General features: G+C 46.8%; 1 protein-coding gene across 3 annotated transcripts in view; it reads right to left on the bottom strand.

Moving 5' to 3' along the window:
• Positions 1–21,036, bottom strand: part of LOC118392690 (cGMP-specific 3',5'-cyclic phosphodiesterase-like) — a 124,740-nt gene that overhangs the window by 31,927 nt on the left and 71,777 nt on the right. For all 3 annotated transcript variants that reach the window (XM_052459365.1, XM_052459363.1, XM_052459364.1), the window contains exon 8: positions 5,264–5,331. In XM_052459365.1, coding sequence (XP_052315325.1) covers positions 5,264–5,331 — 68 coding nt within the window. The remainder of the gene's footprint in view (positions 1–5,263; positions 5,332–21,036) is intronic.

The following is a 21,036-nucleotide window of genomic DNA, read 5'->3' as shown; positions in this document are numbered from 1 at the left end:
CGTATGTAGTTGTATGCAGTCATATGTAGTCTATGTGTGTGTATGTGTGTGTTGTTCAGCAGTCATATGGCTTGGGGGTAGAAGCTGTTCAGGAGCCTTTTGGTCCCAGACTTGGCGCTCCGGTACCGCTTGCCGTGTGTTAGCAGAGAAAACAGTCTATGACTAGGGAGTCTGACAATTTTTAGGGCCTTCCACTGACACCGCCTGGTATAGAGGTCCTGGCCACAGATAAAATGACATCAAATTATATTATATCTACCACAGCTTTGATTGGACCGATCATGTCAACATCATACTTTCAAAATCTTAGCTAGCAAGCTAGCAGTCATCATGAATCAAGTCGACAATCTACTGGCAAATCCATTTCAATCCTTGTCATATAGCAAATTATGAAGAGAAATTATAGATAAAGCATATTGGTGCTCATCGGCCATTGGACATTACATTACACAAGTTGGAAATAGCAAATTCAACAATGAGTGGTTTGGAAGGAATCAGTGGCTAACTGCAAGTGTTGCAAAGCAATCACTATCCTTCAGTGGAGTGAGTGTGTGGTCCAAGTCTGGGTTTAAGGGTCTCTTTTCCAAGCTTAAAACCACTGACCAGAGAAGGTTTAATACATTGGCCATGCTGTCAATACAGCAGGATTTCTGCCACATTCAAAACAACTGGAAACTCAGAACTGGGAAATCTCAGACTTCAGTGAGTTCTGGGAACTTGAAAAAAAACTAGCTCCGACTGGAACTCAGGCTTCTTTCTACAACATCGACTTGAAGATCACCGACGTCATGATTCAACCTCATTTTTTTTAACGAGATCCCAGTTGTCTTGAAAGGACCATAAATCCAGAGAATGCCTGACTTTGATTTCAAACTTTTACTAAATGTTTTGATGACTAACAGTTTGTGGGCGTATAACCGTTTGTCACCGTTATAGTGCAATTCATGTATTGTTCAGTGTTGTTCAGTGTTGTTTAGTGGCTTTGCTGGCATGCATCAAAAATATTTGGGGGGAGTTTTCCCCGCCAAGATTTACATGCTAAAATCACCACAGTCTAGCCCACACCAAGCCCAACACAGGCTAGCCCACATCAAGCCCAGACAAGCCCAAAATGGCTAGCCTACAACAGCCCAACACGGGCCAGCCTACAACAGCCCAACACAGGCTAGCCCACACCAAGCCCAACACAGGCTAGTCCACATCAAGCCCAACACAGGTTAGCCCACACCAAGCCCAACATGGGCTAGCTCACACCAAGCTAACACAGGCTAGCCCACACCAAGCCCAACACAGGCTAGCCCACAGCAGCCCAACATGGTCAGCCTACAACAGCCCAACACGGGCCAGCCTACAACAGGCCAGCCCACACCAAGCCCAGCACAAGTTACCTCACACCAAGCCCAGCACAGGCCAGCCCACACCAAGCCCAGCACTGGCTAGCCCACCCCAAGCCCAGCACAGGCTAGCCCATCCCAAGCCCAGCACTGGCTAGCCCACCCCAAGCCCAGCACTGGCTAGCCCACCCCAAGCCCAACACTGGCTAGCCCAGCCCTGGCTAGCCCACCCCAAGCCCAGCACTGGCTAGCCCACAACAAGCCCAGCCCTGGCTAGCCCACCCCAAGCCCAGCCCCGGCTAGCCCACCCCAAGCCCAGCCCTGGCTAGCCCACCCCAAGCCCAGCCCCGGCTAGCCCACCCCAAGCCCAGCCCCGGCTAGCGCACACCAAGCCAACATGCAACAATTTCAAAGATTTTACTGAGTTACAGTTCATACAAGGAAATTGAAATAAATTCATTAGGTCCTAATCTATGAATTTCACATGACTGGGAATACAGATATACATCTGTTGGTCACAGATACCTTAACAAAAGGTAGGGGTGTGGATCAGAAAACCAGTCAGTATCTGGTGTGACCATCATTTGTCTCATTCAGTGTGAAACTTCTCCTTCGTATAGAGTTGATCAGGCTGTTGATTGTGGCCTGTGGAATGTTGTCCCACTCCTCTTAAATGGCTGTGTGAAGCTGCAGGATATTGGCGGGAACTGGAACACGCTGTTGTACACGTTGTTCCAGAGCATCCCAAACATGCTCAATGGGTGACGTCTGGTGTGTATGCAGGCCATGGAAGAACTGGGACATGTTCAGCTTTAAGGAATTGTGTACAGATCCTTGCGACATGGGGCCGTGCATTATCATGCTGAAACATGAGGTGATGGCGGCAGATGATTAGCAGGACAATGGGCCTCACGATCTCATCACAGTATCTCTGTGTGTTCAAATTGCCATCAATAAAATACAATTGTGTTCGTCGTCCGTAGCCTGTGCCTGCCCACACCATAACCCCACTGCCACCGTGGTGCACTCAGGAAACGTTGACGTCGGCAAACCACTCGCCCACACGACACAATACTCGTTGTCTGTCATCTGCCAGGTACAGGTAAAACCGGGATTCATGCGTGAAGAGCTTCTCCAGTGGCCATCGAAGGTGAGCATTTGCCCACTGAAGTCGGTTACGACGTCAAACTGCAGTGAGGATGACGAGTAAGCAGATGAGCTTCTCTGAGACAGATTCTGACAGTTTGTGCAGATATTCTGTTCTGCGGTTGTGAGTCCAGATGGACATACTGACAAATTCTCTACAACGAATTATGGTAGAAAAATAAACATTAATTTCTCTGGCAACAGCTTTGGTGGAAATTCTGCACGCCAATTGCACACTCCCTCAAAACTTGAGACATCTGTGGTATTGTGTTGTGTGACAAATCTGCAAATTTTAGAGTGGCCTTTTATTGTCCTTATCTTGGCAAAGGAGAAATGCTTACTAACAGGGATGTAAACACATGTGTGCACAACATTTGAGAGAAATAAGCTTTTTGTGCGTATGGAACATTTCTGGGATCTTTAATTTCAGCTCATGAAACCAACACTTTACATGTTTAGTTTATATTTTGTTCAGTATAGTTATATAAACGTAACAGTTTCTCTTGTAAAAATATATGTATGATAGTAACAACACGGTTGTCTATCTGATACAATGTCAGATACCTTTAACACTTGAAAATCATGCAATTATGCGTTGAATTAAATTGTAAGAAACTAATTATTTAGAAAATGTATTATTATTAAATAGCAAAGGTGCATTGGCCCATCGTGCCAATGTGGTGAGTGAGTGAGTGAGTGAGTGAGTGAGTGAGTGAGTGAGTGAGTGAGTGAGTGAGTGAGTGAGTGAGTGAGTGAGTGTGTGTAGAGGTATAAGAATAAGTCTCCAGTGGATTTGAGTCTAAAATAGTCCGCTCCAATACGGTAGGCACACTGTTTTCTTTGATGTGTGTGTGAGAGTGAGTGTGACAGTGAGAGTGTTGGTCATCATTAAAACTCTCACATCAGAGCTCTCCTTTATCTAGACTAGATATGATTAGATGGTAATAGAAACTGATGAGAATGTGATGGAATTGGCTTGAATGGTACTGGACAGGATAGTGTGTGTGTGCCTGTTTGCGTGCGTGCGTACGTGCGTGCGTATGTGTGTGACGAGAGAACAGGGTCACAGGTTAACACCAGGGGCTGGATTCCACCTCCACGAAAACATTCCGGAACAGAACAAAGAGTAAAGCAGAGAAGTTGTTCTGTTCTGGCCTCATCTAAAAAAGACTCCTTGGACATTCAGTCTTCGGGCTAACTATCACAGTGTGTTCTCATCAACGCTGAACCTGGCAAGTAAACTGTGTTAATACGGTGTGTGTGTGTGTGGGGGTGTACGTGCGCCTGCTCCTAAAACACCTCCCACCACTGAGCCAAAGCTAACATCCTGCTATTAGCTGTATCCCCTGGGCCCCCGCAGAAGGCTACAAATGACTGGCTCCCCAGGCAGGAGTAGTCCTACAGTATACACAGAACAACCTATTTGGCCCATTAGAAGATGGAGTACAGAGTAGAACGTGTTTGGGTCTGCCAAGCCAGAATGTAAAAGAACGAGACACAATGGGCTGGAGGGGGGTGGACAACCGCGTCTGTTTCATTTCACTTCTGTCCTCCTGGATGTCTCAGTTTCTTTGTCTCTAACTCTTGCCCGGGAGCAAGCTCTCTCCTTCTGTCTCTCCCCATTTCTCTACTGTCAGTAGAGAAGAACACACTCTCTCAGACAAATAGACAGACTGACACACACACACACACACACACACACACACACACACACACACACACACACACACACACACACACACACACACACACACACACACACACACCCACGCAGCAACAATAATTTATTAGTATTTATTTAGTATTAATGTATTAGTATTTATTTAGTATTTATTTCATATTAATGCATTCGTATTTATTTAGTATTTATTTATTAGTATTGATTTAATAGTAATTTATTAGTATTGATTTAATATTAATATTAATTTATTAGTCTTTATTTACTAGTATTTATTTAATATTAATTTATTCGTATTTATTTAGTATTTATTAGTACTTATTACATAGTACAGCAATTTTATTCTTGCTACCAAGAATGGTTTAGATAAATAGAAGACAAATCGTTGTTAACCTAAACTGAGTTCAATTGTGTTGAATTCAGTTGAGCTCCAAGTCATTAGACCCTGATCTTGGACAGCTTGTGAAAAAAAAGGCATGAAGTTGAAGGAAGTCTCAATGATTGTTCTAATAGTCAACACTTGACTTTCCATCTCCTGACAGACCTCCCTATTACTTATTAAGACCTGAAGTTTAGCTGCCCACGTGGGCACCCAACATAGCCAGTCAGGCAGCATAACAAGTCCGTAGCTCTCCACTGGGCCCTTGGGCTGTGCTTGTTAGTCCATCTCTGAAAGCCTTCCAAAAGGGAAAGAAAAATCGCATTTTAATGTGACATATTGCTCCTAAACAGATTGTGATGGAGGAGCTGTCAAATGTGTCTTAAAAGGGGTTCGTAGAAGAGTTTTTATATCAGGGTCCTTTAATAGGGACAGGGCCGTAGCTCCGGATCCAATGTTGTGGCTCTCGCCAAGGGGGGATGATGTAGGACTTTTCTTCAAACTAGAGTCAACTCTGTTAAAGTCAGAGAGGTCTTGACTAAACATCATAATTGGGGTCAGGAGCTTTTCCTGACCACATTACTTTTCACCTGGAAAAACTCCTGGCCTTACACCAAGATCATTGCAGGAGGACTCTCTCTTTCACTTCCCCCCTCCCCCACCCCATCTTCATAGGCCTACAAACACAATCCCTCAAATCTTCATTTATAGAGGTTATCGCCTTACCTTTTGGTGGTGTCCATGGCCTCTCCCAGGTCCTCATATTCCATGTGAAACACGCTGGAGAAGGAGTTCTGGAACATACAACCACCACAACAGCAGCTATTACTGACTACGAAGGGAGAGAGACATGCCAGCCCAGTAAAAACGAGGGAGAGAAGAGAGAGAGAGAGGGGGGAGAGAGAAAGTGTGTGTGTTTGTGCAAGTCGCGAGAATACTAAGCATAATGATGATACCCGATGGTAGCAGCATGTCGTTTTTAATTATTAAACCCAAACCATAGCCCTAACTTTAACCACTCGGGATGAATGACTAAACGGTTAACCTCTGCATTGTTCCTGTTTTGACCATGCAACCATGCTGAATTAATGCGCCAAAAATAGACGTTTGTTTATAATACGTTGAAACTATGAGATCTTGTTGGTCTGTGTGTGTGTCTGCGCTCGTCAGGTTTGCATGGGCCCTCATGTAAGTTAAAAATTCCTGAATTCTGATTGGTTAAAAGAGCATTCCAGCCAGTGTCTATTCCACAAGTTATTAACACCGGCTAAATCTATGATGTTAAAATGCCTATTTACTCTGTATCATCTGACTGCGCAATCCACTGTCTCATCAGCCCAGCCAGGCAATTTATAAACTTGATCTTAACTATAAAAAACATCAAGACATTATCTCACATTTCTTTTAGACTAACATTTAGTTTTCAACAGCAGAGATTTGTATAAACCTTGCTGTCTGTCTCTCCGACATTTGCAACATTGTTTCAATATTCTAATTCGATCACCAGCTGTCCCATAGTAATGAGCGTGTTGGGAGTCGGGACGAGACAGACAGTCAGGCAGCGTTTCTCAGCCAGTTGAAATCATGAATCAGCTGGCATCATTTGTATGGATATATACAACGACATGTCAATTGAAAAAAGTGCAGCTAGTTTAGTTTGCAGTCTTTCCAGCTTCAGATTGAAGTGATTGTGTTAGCTGTGTTGTTGGCTAGATCCTCTGAACAACAATGTCCTGATGAGTGAGCACATTATCTATGCCAGGTGAAATCGCACCTCATTAGCTCATTGTTATGGATGTACCCAAATAGTCACTAGAAAACAGCTTAAACAACTGCAAATGCAGCTACTTTGCTGTTATTCTGGCTGCACTTTTTGACATGACTGTAAATTAGCCGTAGTTGGCTTGCCAGCGAAGGGATAAGAACGTTGCCAGCCAGTTTGGCAATGGAACATTTAGAACGAACGACTGGGTTGCGTCCATAGATACAGAACAAAAAGACTGAATGACTGGGTTGCGTTTCTGGCAACCAAAACGATAGAGTGAATGACCAGCCGGCTTGGGTAGCAACCCTAGATTTGTGTCGGGACTATATCTTGTGGCAGGCTGAAATAGTATGAATAAATTCATCAAAATCAAGTTTTTAATGAAAATATGTCAATCATTATTTGAACATGTTGGTAACCCATTACATAAAAGTGATAATACCCTCGTGTGTACCCTCCGGTGTATGGAAGATACAGTGCCTTGCGAAAGTATTCGGCCCCCTTGAACTTTGCGACCTTTTGCCACATTTCAGGCTTCAAACATAAAGATATAAAACTGTATTTTTTTGAGAAGAATCAACAACAAGTGGGACACAATCATGAAGTGGAACGACATTTATTGGATATTTCAAACTTTTTTAACAAATCAAAAACTGAAAAATTGGGCGTGCAAAATTATTCAGCCCCTTTACTTTCAGTGCAGCAAACTCTCTCCAGAAGTTCAGTGAGGATCTCTGAATGATCCAATGTTGACCTAAATGACTAATGATGATAAATACAATCCACCTGTGTGTAATCAAGTCTCCGTATAAATGCACCTGCACTGTGATAGTCTCAGAGGTCCGTTAAAAGCGCAAGGCACTGTATATTTGCATGGTTTGTCGGCAAATACCATTTAAATGTAGATGTTTTTTGCATTGGATATATTTACCATATCATATGGAGACAGAAACATAAACCTTTTATCTTATCATAAGGAGACATAATTGCAAATGATTAAATACTTCCAATAGAAGGTTACGAATTCAACTTTAATTAAATGAGTTGACTCTTCACATGGGATGATTTCACCAAACAACAAAAGAAAGGGAATATTGAATGATCCCCAATGATCCATCGCATCTCCCAAAAACGTTTTCAACATACATCTGTAAAATGATAGTCTAGAAACTAAAGCTGTGGTTGTCTTCCTCTCTGGCTTCCATGTCTTCTCCCTGGACCTCCTCAATGTCCACCTCTTGAACGTCAGACTCTGAGGCCTCATTTTCACTGTAACTTTCCAACCTTGTTGAGGATAGCTCGTTGTCAGACTCAAAAAGACTCAAATTTGCTGAGATGGCCACCAATTTTTCAACCCTTGTATTGGTCAGCCTGTTGCGTGCTTTGGGGTGTGTGTTTCCAAACAAGGACCAGTTGCACTCTGAGGCAACAGGGGAAAGAGCCTCAGATCCACAAAGTCCCTTCCACGAGGTGGCTGATATGTTGGCACGACTGCCATATTACATCTCCAGCCCAAAGCCCTTGCTTGGAAGTGTATTTCGCCAGACTGCCAAGAACCTTGCCCTCATTCAGGCCAAGGTGGCGAGACACGGTAGTGATGACACCATAGGCCTTGAGCTCTGCACCAGACAGGATGCTCTTGCCAGCATACTTGGGGTCCAACATGTACACTGCGGCGTGTATGGGCTTCAGCCAGAAGTCTTCATGCTTTTAGATGTATTTCAGAACTGCAGTTTCCTCTGCTCGGAGCAACAGTGAAGTGGGCAGGGCAGTACGGATTTCTTCTCTTACATCTGCAAGCAGAGTCTGAACATCAGACAGAATGGCATTGTCTCCCTCAGTCCGTGCAATGGCTACTGCTATAGGTTTCAGGCTGCTTACCTCTCTCTCCTGAAATAAATCATCCAGGAGGATCCTCTTGATGGGGCTGTCCACATCGGCAGACTGTGATATGGCCATTTCTTGATGACCCTTCACATGTGCCTTAACCATTTCCTTGGCTCTCTTGTAGAGTATATCCATTGTTTTCAGTGACATGAGGTTCTTGAGGAGCAGATTCAATGCATGAGCAGCACAGCCAATTGGTGTGATGTGAGGGGAGGACTCCTCCACTTTAGACCAAGCAGCCTTCATGTTCGCAGCATTGTCTGTCACCAGTGCAAATACCTTCTGTGGTCCAAGGTCATTGATGACTGCCTTCAGCTCATCTGCAATGTAGAGACCGGTGTGTCTGTTGTCCCTTGTGTCTGTGCTCATGTAGAATACTGGTTGAGGAGTGGAGATGTAGTTAATTATTCCTTGCTCACGAACATTCAACCACCCATCAGAGATGATTGCAATACAGTTTGCTTTCTCTATGATTTGCTTGACCTTCACTTGAACTCTGTTGAACTCTGCATCCAGAAAATGTGTAGATAAAGCATGTCTGGTGGAGCGGTGTATGCTGGGTGAAGTACATTCAGAAATCTCTTGTAATACACATTGCCTGGGAACATCGGAGGTGAACTAGTTGCATACACAGCTCGAGCAAGACATTCCTCTCCATTTCTCTGACTACGTTCCTCCATTGAGTCAAAAAAACATCTGATTCCAGGAGGACCATGAGCTGTTGCTATCGATAAGGTGTCTGATTCATCATTTCCACATAGTATAGAAGTAGAGGGACTTTTGTCAGAGGTTTTATTTCGTGAGCGCTGAGGAAACTTTATGCACTTGGCCAGATGATTCTGCGTCTTTGTTGCATTCTTCACATATGATTTGGCACAGTATTTGCACATATACACAGCTTTTCCTTCTACATCAGCTGCAGCAGCTGCAATGTCTCCACACATCAGATAGTGCCCGTGGCATTTTCCTGTCAAAAATAACAAACACAATTCCATGTACATAGAAATAGTTAAGCAGATAGATTAAACAACCCCTTTGTAAGATAAATGTTTAAAATGAAACCTTAATGGAAACAGGTGAATTAACACTCCTCTGTTAGCAGGCTCAAGCAAGATAAAACCCAAATGGTAGCAACAACTAACTAGCAGAAATGGTTAAGTTAGAAATGATTTAAACACACTTTGCTGTCGGCTACTATTTACTAGTTAACAAAAAATCATGTATGTCATATAAAATATATTCACCCCACCCAGTATTGTAATCAAAACTTACCAGAAAGCATGTAGTCCTTGGCTCAGACAGTGTAGTAGTGTGGGCTCAAAAGCATCTCATTAGTGTGCACTAGCTTGAGAATCAGCTGTACATGTGATGGAAGAATGCACTGTGCAAGCAGATGGTTGCGATTCCATTGAATTGGGGATAGTTTAACCAAAACATGCCACAAGACCTAGAATTGCCTTATGTGTATCCCACAAAAAAGGTTCACTGTTATAATCAAACTTTTTTGAATAATTTAAGCAAAATTCCCCAAATTCCCGGGCTTAACTTCCCATGGAAAATTTCCGAAAGAATTCTGGAAATTTACTGAAAAGTTTTCCGGCCCTTTGCCACCCTATGAACCACCGAGACCAACCGGTAATTACTGAGGCACCACCATCCGTACAACCCTCTCTCTCCCCACTCCCAACGGAGAGAGGGAAGTTTATATATTTCAGGCCTGGCCAGAAGCTGAGTTTATTTCAGCATTCCCTGACTCACGGTTACCCCCTTATAGGGACTTGTTTTCAACCTGCGCTCTCCCTCTCGCAAAGTATCCTTTTTCCAAGAGCCGAGAGGGTGAGGCGGGATGTTCTGATCCTGAGTAAGTCAACTACATGAGAGTGGGGGAAGTTGTGTTCAAAAATGTCAACAAATAAATAATCTACCTCACTTTCTATCACGGGGTGTCATACAACGAGTTAAATCTGAATGGTTCTCGTGTTAAACATACAGAATATCGCTGTCAAGCTTTAGCCTGTCAGGGAAAGTTTACATTAAGTCCCATAGAGTTTACTTTTTAAAAAAACGTTTGTTTGGGTATATACATCCACCTATGTCAGTGATGTTTGGCTGGATTTTAGAGCAGCAACACGAGGGACTTTTAACGAGACATGCCTGTAATTGTTTAGTGTAATAACTAATCCAGGTTGTTTATAAAGGTCCATGTTGGCTAAACGAATCCCAGTCGCCTTGTCTGGCCTGGTTGGTTATATCACATCTGATACACCTCTCTGTTGGATTCAAGTCAGCGTCTGACCCAAAACAACAATGTGATGAGAGTTTTAACGGCAGGAGAGCATGCGGACTTCCCGTTGGCGAACCAAACGTCAGAGCCTATCAGATATCTCGTCGCCACTTTTACGGCTCAGTGGATAATGTGTACAACGTCCCTAGACAAGTCACATAAAGGAACAGAAGCATCCCTGTTCATTCAGGATTTCATAGCTCTAACTTGACAAATGATCCGGAGGCTTGTTAAACGCTAGCTTTGTCATTTACTGGACTTAGCTTGTAGAGGGAGTTTACAAACAGAGGAACATCAAATCAAATCGTATTTGTCACATGCGCCGAATACAACAGGTCGGGCCTGTTACTGTGAAATGCTTACTTACAAGCCCTTAACCAACAATGCGCGGTGGCACCAGTGTCGAGGTAATATGTACATGTAGGTAGAGTTATATGGCTTAGTTGAGTTAGTACAGACGTTTACATTGAGAGAAGCATATGGGCTTGTCATACAGATAGAGACAATGTATGGCCGCCTCTCTCTCTATCCCTCTCTCCCTCTATCTCTCTATCTCTCTCTCACTATATAATGAGGCTGCCAGTTGAGGACTTGTGAGGCGTCTGTTTCTCAAACTAAACACTCCAATGTACTTGTAAGTCGCTCTGGATAAGAGCGTCTGCTAAATGACTTAAATGTAATGTAATGTCCTCTTGTTCAGCTGTGCATACATCACCATGTATATATATACAGAGAGAGAGAGAGAGAGAGAGAGAGAGAGAGAGAGAGAGAGAGAGAGAGAGAGAGAGAGAGAGAGAGAGAGAGAGAGAGAGAGAGAGAGAGAGAGAGACAGAAACCAACCCTCAAACAACCACATAACATCTAATGGAGGACACGCTGCCTATGCTATTCATATTTACTGTTGTTGGACATCAGCATTTCAGCCAAAACACATGGACTTAGGAAGTATGGCTGTTGTTAACCACAGACTCATATCTTTCTCAGTATCTATGACAACCTCCTGTGAGATGTTAACCACAGACTCATCTTTCTCAGTATCTATGACAACCTCCTGTGAGATGTTAACCACAGACTCATCTTTCTCAGTATCTATGACAACCTCCTGTGAGATGTTAACCACAGACTCATATCTTTCTCAGTATCTATGACAACCTCCTGTGAGATGTTAACCACAGACTCATATCTTTCTCAGCATCTATGACAACCTCCTGTGATATGTTAACCACAGACTCATATCTTTCTCAGTATCTATGACAACCTCCTGTGAGATGTTAACCACAGACTCATATCTTTCTCAGTATCTATGACAACCTCCTGTGAGATGTTAACCACAGACTCATATCTTTCTCAGTATCTATGACAACCTCCTGTGAGATGTTAACCACAGACTCATATCTTTCTCAGTATCTATGACAACCTCCTGTGAGATGTTAGTGGAACGGTAATAAAATGTGGGTCTGTTTCTAACCTCTGTGGAACATGGATGGTTTAGATGCTTTCTGCTTGGTAAATATGATGGAGGTCGAGTCTGGGTCACATTGTGCTGTGGAGATGGTTGTCTTACTGACACATACGCACCCAAACACATGTCTGCAGGACAAGTACACACACATTTGTGTGCATGCAGAGACAGACAGACAGACAGACAGACAGACAGACAGACAGACACAGGGGGCGGATCGTGATTGATTCCCTTTGACCAGAGTGCCACTCTTACTTCAGTGGCATTAGAAGAGGCCCTTTCTCCTCTCCTGATTGTGAAGGTGACTCATTTCGGGCAAAACAACTTTCAATCCAAATTGCAGCCTCGTACAGAAAAGCTTTCAGCTCTCTCTAGTCAACTCCATCCTTTTCTCCCTCTTAAAGCCTTAAACACAACACAAGATAACATAATGGAGACGTCTGGTCTTAGTGTCTAGTGTTCTCCTCTTCTTACTCACTACAATACATCACACTCCTCACCGTAGATAAAAGTAGCATCATTTTTTTCCGGAGGCTGTGGGGGGACTGTATGTGTGAAAGGGGAGTGGGAGAGTGTGTGTGTGTGTGTGTGTGTGTGTGTGTGTGTGTGTGTGTGTGTGTGTGTGTGTGTGTGTGTGTGTGTGTGTGTGTGTGTGTGTGTGTGTGTGTGTGTGTGTGTGTGTGTGTGTGTGTGTGTGTGTGTGTGTGTGTGTGTGTGTGTGTGTGTGTGTATGTGTGCGCGTGAGCAAATGTGCGTTCATGTTTATAATATATAATATTCCAAAGGTAAAAGTGTATTATTAATATCAAAGAGTTTGGCATCCTATTTATAGGACTATTGAGAACTACATCGAAACTTCCATCTAAACTTCCACATCTAAAATCTGAGGCTTGTGTGCGGCTGCTCGGCCATTGAAACCCATTTCATGAAGCTCCCGACAAGCCGTTATTGTGCTGACATTGCTTCCAGAGGCAGTTTGGAACTTGGTAGTGAGAGTTGCAACCGAGGACAGACTACTTTTTTTACACGCTACGCGCTTCAGCTCTCAGTGGTCCTGTTCTGTGCGCTTCTGTGGCCTACCACTTCACAGCTGAGCCGTTGTTGCTCCTAGACGTTTCCACTTCACAATAACAACACTTACAGTTGACCGCGGGCAGCTCTAGCAGGGCAGAAACTTGACGAACTGACTTGTTGGAAAGGTGGCATCCTATGACAGTGCCACGTTGAAAAGTCACTGAGCTCTTCAGTGAGGCCATTCTACAACCAATATTTGTCTATGGAGATTGCATAGCTGTGTGCTTGATTTTATACACCTGTCGGCAACGGGTGTGGCTGAAATAGCCGAATCCACTCATCAGAAGGGGTGTCCACATACTTCTGTACATATAGTGTAGGTATTTCTCTTGTCGAGGTGGGATAGGGCAGTGTGCAGTGTAATGGTGGTTGCGTCGTTCGTGGATCTGTTGGGGCGGCATGTGAATTGTAGTGGGTCTTGGTCAGTGGAGGCTGCTAAGAGGAGAACGGCTCATAATTACTGCTGGAATGGAGTAAATAGAATGGTATCAAACACATGGGAACTATGAGTTTGAAGTATTTGATATCATTCCACACATTCCGCCTCAGCCATTACCACAAGCCCGTCCTCCCCAATTAATGTGCCACCAACCTCCTGTGGTCTAAGGTGTCGTGTAAGGTGGAGGTGATATGATCCTTAACTAGCCTTAATAAAGCACGTCATGGTGACTGAAGTGAGTGGTACGGGGCGATGGTCATTTAATTCAGTTACCTTTGCTTTCTTGGGTACAGGAACAATGGTGGACATCTTGAAGCAAGTAGGGACAACAGACTGGGATAGGGAGGGATTGAATATGACCGTCAACACTCCAGACAGCTGGTCTGTACATACTCTGAGAATGCAGCTTGGGATGCACATTTTATTTCAATATAGCTCTTTATTTAGGTTGATGGTGTGACGTTGAAACAATAACGTTGATTCATGACACCATTTTACTATCAACATTGAAACAAGGCTAAATCACATGTCTAATTAATAAACATAATTCCAACCACCTAATATAATGTATATAGGATGAACATGTGTCATTTTCAATCCAATTTCAACATTTACATAGTTCTGATGATTATGTTGAAATTAGATTGATGGACCAACCTGTTAGTCAGGTTGAGTCAATGTATTTCAGATCAAGTTTTTATTTAACCCTTATTTAATCAAGTAAGTTGACTGAGAACACATTCTCATTAACAGCAACAACCTGGGGACTAGTTACAGGGGAGAAGAATGAGCCAATGGTAAGCTGGGGATGATTAGGTGACCATGATGGTATGAGGGCCAGATTGGGAATTTAGCCAGTACACCAGGGTTAACACCCCTATTCTTACAATGTGCCATGGGATCTTTAGTGACCACAAAGTCAGGACACCCGTTTAACATCCCACCCGAAACCCTACACAGGGCAATGTCCCCAATCACTGCCCTGGGGCATTGGGATATTTTTTTAGACCAGAGGAAAGGGTGCCTCCTACTGGACCTCTAACACCACTTCCAGCAGCATCTGGTCTCCCATCCAGGGACTGACCAGGACCAACCCTGCTTAGCGTCAGAAGCACGCCAGCAGTCGGACGCAGGGCGGTATGCTGCTGGAGAGAAAGGAACAGCTGGCCTGGCAATGAGAAACACACACACAGTCACCTGGACGGCTCCCTGTTTGTGCCAAAGATGTTAACCACTGACTCATATCTTTCGCAGTATCTATGACAACCTCCTGTGAGATGTTAACCACAGACTCATATCTTTCTCAGTATCTATGACAACCTCCTGTGAGATGTTAACCACAGACTCATATCTTTCTCAGTATCTATGACAACCTCCTGTGAGATGTTAACCACAGACTCATATCTTTCTCAGTATCTATGACAACCTCCTGTGAGATGTTAACCACTGACTCATATCTTTCTCAGTATCTATGACAACCTCCTGTGAGATGTTAACCACAGACTCATATCTTTCTCAGTATCTATGACAACCTCCTGTGAGATGTTAACCACAGACTCATATCTTTCTCAGTATCTATGACAACCTCCTGTGAGATGTTAACCACAGACTCATATCTTTCTCAGTATCTATGACAACCTCCTGTGAGATGTTAACCACAGACTCATATCTTTCTCAGTATCTATGACAACCTCCTGTGAGATGTTAACCACAGACTCATATCTTTCTCAGTATCTATGACAACCTCCTGTGAGATGTTAACCACAGACTCATATCTTTCTCAGTATCTATGACAACCTCCTGTGAGATGTTAGTGGAACGGTAATAATATGTGGGTCTGTTTCTAACCTCTGTGGAACATGGATGGTTTAGATGCTTTCTGCTTGGTAAATATGATGGAGGTCGAGTCTGGGTCACATTGTGCTGTGGAGATGGTTGTCTTACTGACACATACGCACCCAAACATATGTATGTATCCCTTCTTTCTTTTCTCTCCAAAACTCTTGAACGTGCCGTCCTTGGCCAGCTCTCCCGCTATCTCTCTCTGAATGACCTTCTTGATCCAAATCAGTCAGGTTTCAAGACTAGTCATTCAACTGAGACTGCTCTTCTCTGTATCACGGAGGCGCTCCGCACCGCTAAAGCTAACTCTCTCTCCTCTGCTCTCATCCTTCTAGACCTATCGGCTGCCTTCGATACTGTGAACCATCAGATCCTCCTCTCCACCCTCTCCGAGTTGGGCATCTCCGGCGCGGCCCACGCTTGGATTGCTTCCTACCTGACAGGTCGCTCCTACCAGGTGGCGTGGCGAGAATCTGTCTCCTCACCACGCGCTCTCACCACTGGTGTCCCCCAGGGCTCTGTTCTAGGCCCTCTCCTATTCTCGCTATACACCAAGTCACTTGGCTCTGTCATAACCTCACATGGTCTCTCCTATCATTGCTATGCAGACGACACACAATTAATCTTCTCCTTTCCCCCTTCTGATGACCAGGTGGCGAATCGCATCTCTGCATGTCTGGCAGACATATCAGTGTGGATGACGGATCACCACCTCAAGCTGAACCTCGGCAAGACGGAGCTGCTCTTCCTCCCGGGAAGGACTGCCCGTTCCATGATCTCGCCATCACGGTTGACAACTCCATTGTGTCCTCCTCCCAGAGCGCTAAGAACCTTGGCGTGATCCTGGACAACACCCTGTCGTTCTCAACTAACATCAAGGCGGTGGCCCGTTCCTGTAGGTTCATGCTCTACAACATCCGCAGAGTACGACCCTGCCTCACACAGGAAGCTGCGCAGGTCCTAATCCAGGCACTTGTCATCTCCCGTCTGGACTACTGCAACTCGCTGTTGGCTGGGCTCCCTGCCTGTGCCATTAAACCCCTACAACTCATCCAGAACGCCGCAGCCCGTCTGGTGTTCAACCTTCCCAAGTTCTCTCACGTCACCCCGCTCCTCCGCTCTCTCCACTGGCTTCCAGTTGAAGCTCGCATCCGCTACAAGACCATGGTGCTTGCCTACGGAGCTGTGAGGGGAACGGCACCTCAGTACCTCCAGGCTCTGATCAGGCCCTACACCCAAACAAGGGCACTGCGTTCATCCACATCTGGCCTGCTCGCCTCCCTACCACTGAGGAAGTACAGTTCCCGCTCAGCCCAGTCAAAACTGTTCGCTGCTCTGGCCCCCCAATGGTGGAACAAACTCCCTCACGACGCCAGGACAGCGGAGTCAATCACCACCTTCCGGAGACACCTGAAACCCCACCTCTTTAAGGAATACCTAGGATAGGATAAGTAATCCTTCTCACCCCCTTTAAGATTTAGATGCACTATTGTAAAGTGACTATTCTACTGGATGTCATAAGGTGAATGCACCAATTTGTAAGTCGCTCTGGATAAGAGCGTCTGCTAAATGACTTAAATGTAAATGTAATGTCTGCAGGACAAGTACACACATTTGTGTGCATGTAGAGACCGAGACAGCCAGACAGACAGACAGACAGACAGACAGACAGACAGACAGACACAGGGGGGGCGGATCGTGATTGATTCCCTTTGACCAGAGTGCCACTCTTACTTCAGTGGCATTAGAATAGGCCCTTTCTCCTCTCCTGATTGTGAAGGTGACTCATTTCGGGCAAAACAACCTTCAATCCAAATTGCAGCCTCGTACAGAAAAGCTTTCAGCTCTCTCTAGTCAACTCCATCCTTTTCTCCCTCTGTCACGAGTCCGACCGAGGGTGTTTCCCCTTCCCGGGCGGTTGGCGCTCGGCGGTCGTCGTCACCGGCCTATTAGCTGCCACTGATTGTTTTTCCTCCCCCTCCTTGTATGTTTAGTGGTAGCACCTGTTCATGATTGAATCAGCTAATGAGTTTGTCTTTATTAGGCAGCCGGCCCGCCTGGTTGTTGTGCGGGATTATTGCAGTGTAACCTTCGGCTCTGTTGTTAGAAGTACGTGTTAGTGCCTGGTCGTTACTTTTTCTGTTGTACATTCTCATGCCCTGTGTTTGGGGCCGTTACTATTGTGAGCACCCTGGGATGCGTTGGCGCTATTAAAGACGCACAGCTTTGCACTCACTGTCTCCTGCGTTTGACTCCACACCCCTACGACACCTGAAGTGTTACAGAATCCCGCACCTAAATAAAATCGAATGGAGTCAGCAGGAGCAGCAGCCAACCCTCTCCCATCGATGGAGGAACGGGTTCTCCACCACACCACCATTCTCCATCGGATCGGATCCGCGATGGATCAAGTGATGGAGAGAATGGACCGATGGGAGAGGAGTGGTCTCCTCTCTCCACCTTCGGCACCCCGACTCCGGACTCCCCATCACTCGACTCCAGCACCCTTCGTCTGACGCTACCGAGGGCTTATGATGGAGCGGCGGCGGGTTGCCAGGGGTTTCTGCTTCAGCTGGAGCTATACCTGGCCACCGTTAGACCCACTCCATCAGGAGCGGAGAGGGTGAGTGTCCTCATCTCCTGCCTCACGGGTCGTGCTCTGGAGTGGGCGAACGCAGTCTGGAATGGCCCAGACTCAGCGCGGGAGCACTACCCAGAGTTTTCCTGCCGCTTCCGTGCCGTATTTGATCACCCTATAGACGGCCGAGCGGTGGGAGAACGACTTTTCCATCTCAGGCAGGAGAGGAGGAGCGCCCAGGATTACGCGCTGGAGTTCCGGACCTTGGCAGCCGGATCTGGGTGGAACGACAGGGCCCTTATGGACCACTACAGGTGTGGTCTCCGAGAGGACGTCCGCCGGGAGTTAGCGTGTCGGGACACCACTCTGTCACTGGATCAGCTGATTGACATGTCCATTCGACTGGACAATCTGCTGGCTGCCCGCGGGCGTTCAGAGAGGGTCCTGTGCGTTCCACCACCCAGTCCCTCCGCTCCCATTCCGATGGAGTTGGGAGGGGCTGCGCCGAGGGGTACCGGAGGAGGAGGCCTTCCCTGCACCAACTGTGGTCGGAGAGGACACACGTCTGATCGGTGCTGGGGGGGTCCGTCTGGGAGTAGAGATGGCAGGCGGAACGCTTCTCGGTCACCCCAGGTGAGTCAGCATCAGACTCACCCAGAATCCCTTGTTGGCCATATGTTTGTCTTAATCTCTTTCCTTCACTTTTTTCCCTCTTCCCAGCATAGGGCGCTAGTCGATTCAGGCGCAGCTGGGAACTTTATGGATCGCGGACTCGCCCTTAAGTTAGGGGTTCCGCTGGTGCCGATAGATTCTCCTTTCCCCGTGCACTCCCTAGATAGCCGGCCATTAGGGTCAGGGATGGTCGGGAGACCACGGTCCCACTGGACATGGTGACGCAGGGGAATCATAGGGAGTGTATCAGTTTTTTTATTATTGATTCGCCTGCGTTTCCAGTGGTGCTGGGGACTCCTGGCTGGCCCGGCACAATCCTAAAATTTCGTGGAGACAAGGGGTTCTCCAGGGGTGGTCAGAGGAGTGTTCTGGAAGGTGTTTGGGAGTTTCCATCGGTGCCACGTCGGTGGAGAGTCCAGACCAGGGTTCCACGGTGTGCATTCCCCCGAGTATGCCGATTTGGCAATCGCTTTCAGTAAAGTGAAAGCGACTAAATTACCACCTTATCGACCGGGAAGGGATTGTACGATAGATCTCCAGGTAGACGCTGCGCTTCCCAAGAGTCATGTGTACCCGCTGTCCCAGGAGGAGACGTTGGCAATGGAGACATATGTCACGGAGTCGCTGGGACAGGGGTACATTCGGCCCTCCATTTCACCCGTCTCCTCGAGTTTCTTTTTGTGAGGAAAAAGGAGGGAGGTTTGCGTCCGTGTATCGATTATAGAGGTCTAAACGCCATCACAGTGGGGTATAGTTACCCTCTACCTCTCATCGCTACGGCGGTGGAATCGTTCCACGGAGCGCAGTTCTTCACAAAACTGGATCTCAGGAGCGCGTATAGTCTGGTGCGTATTCGGAAGGGAGACGAGTGGAAAACCGCATTTAGTACTACATCCGGCCACTATGAGTACCTCGTCATGCCGTATGGGTTAAAGAATGCTCCAGCCGTTTTCCAATCCTTTGTAGACGAGATTCTCAGGGACCTGTGCGGTCAGGGGTGGTTGTTTATATCGATGACATTCTGATCTACTCGGCCACTCACACCGCGCATGTGTCTCTGGTGCGCAAAGTGCTTGGAAGACTGCTGGAGCATGACCTATACGTCAAGGCTGAGAAATGCGTGTTCTCTAAACGAGCCGTCTCTTTTCTGGGATATCGCATTTCCACCTCGGGGTGGTGATGGAGGGTGAACGCATTAGGGCCGTGCGTAACTGGCCGACTCCAACCACGGTAAAGGAGGTGCAGCGGTTTTTGGGTTTTGCCAACTACTACCGGAGGTTTATCCGGGTTTTGGCCAGATAGCGGCTCCCATTACCTCACTGCTGGGGGCCCGTGCGATTGCAGTGGTCAGCACAGGCGGACAGGGCATTCAACAAGTTGAAGGCGCTGTTCACTGAGGCGCCCGTGTTGGCGCATCCGGATCCCTCTCTAGCATTCATAGTGGAGGTGGACGCGTCCGAGGCTGGGGTGGGTGCCGTGCTATCACAGCGCTCGGGTACGCCACCAAAACTCCGCCCCTGCGCTTTCTTCTCAAGGAAGCTCAGCCCAGCGGAGCGTAACTATGATGTGGGGGGACCGGGAGTTGCTAGCGGTGGTTAGAGCTCTGAAGGTGTGGAGACACTGGCTTGAGGGGGCTAAGCACCCTTTTCTCATCTGGACCGACCACCAGAATCTGGAGTATATTCGGGCTGCAAGGAGACTTAACCCACGTCAGGCAAGGTGGGCCATGTTCTTCACCCGGTTCCGGTTTACTTTGTCTTATAGACCGGGCTCCCAGAACGTGAGGGCTGACGCACTGTCCCGCCTTTACGACACCGAGGATGGGTCCACCGAACCTACTCCCATCCTTCCCGCCTCTAAGCTGGTAGCCCCAGTGGTATGGGAGGTGGACTCGGACATCGAGCGGGCGTTACGGGCTGAACCCGCGCCTCCTCAGTGTCCAGCGGGGCGAAGGTTGCCGCTTGATGTTCGGGACAAGCTGATTCGGTGGGCTCACGTCCTACCCTCCTCGGGTCACCCTGGGGTGACGAGGACAGTGGGGAGCCTTCAGGGGAGGTATTGGTGGCCTACGTTGGTTAAGGACGTTAAGGGTTATGTCTCCTCTTGCTCAGTGTGCGCTCAGAGTAAGGCTCCTAGGCACCTTCCTAGAGGGAAGCTACAACCCCTCCCCGTTCCACAGCGGCCATGGTCACATCTGTCCATAGATTTCCTGACCGATCTTCCGCCGTCTCAGGGGAACACCGCGGTTCTAGTGATTGTGGATCGGTTTTCTAAGTCCTGCCGTCTCCTCCCGTTGCCCGGTATCCCTACAGCCCTGCAGACTGCGGAGGCATTATTTACCCATGTCTTTCGGCACTACGGGGTGCCGGAGGACATCGTTTCTGATCGGGGCCCCCAATTCACGTCTCGGGTATGGAGAGCGTTCATGGAACGCTTGGGGGTCTCTGTCAGCCTGACCTCCGGTTATCACCCCGAGAGTAATGGGCAGGTGGAGAG

This window comes from Oncorhynchus keta, chromosome 13, assembly GCF_023373465.1.
Source record: "Oncorhynchus keta strain PuntledgeMale-10-30-2019 chromosome 13, Oket_V2, whole genome shotgun sequence".
Lineage (NCBI taxonomy): Eukaryota > Metazoa > Chordata > Actinopteri > Salmoniformes > Salmonidae > Oncorhynchus > Oncorhynchus keta.
Note: the sequence above shows the minus strand (reverse complement) of the source record. Positions and strands in the feature narration are given on the sequence as shown.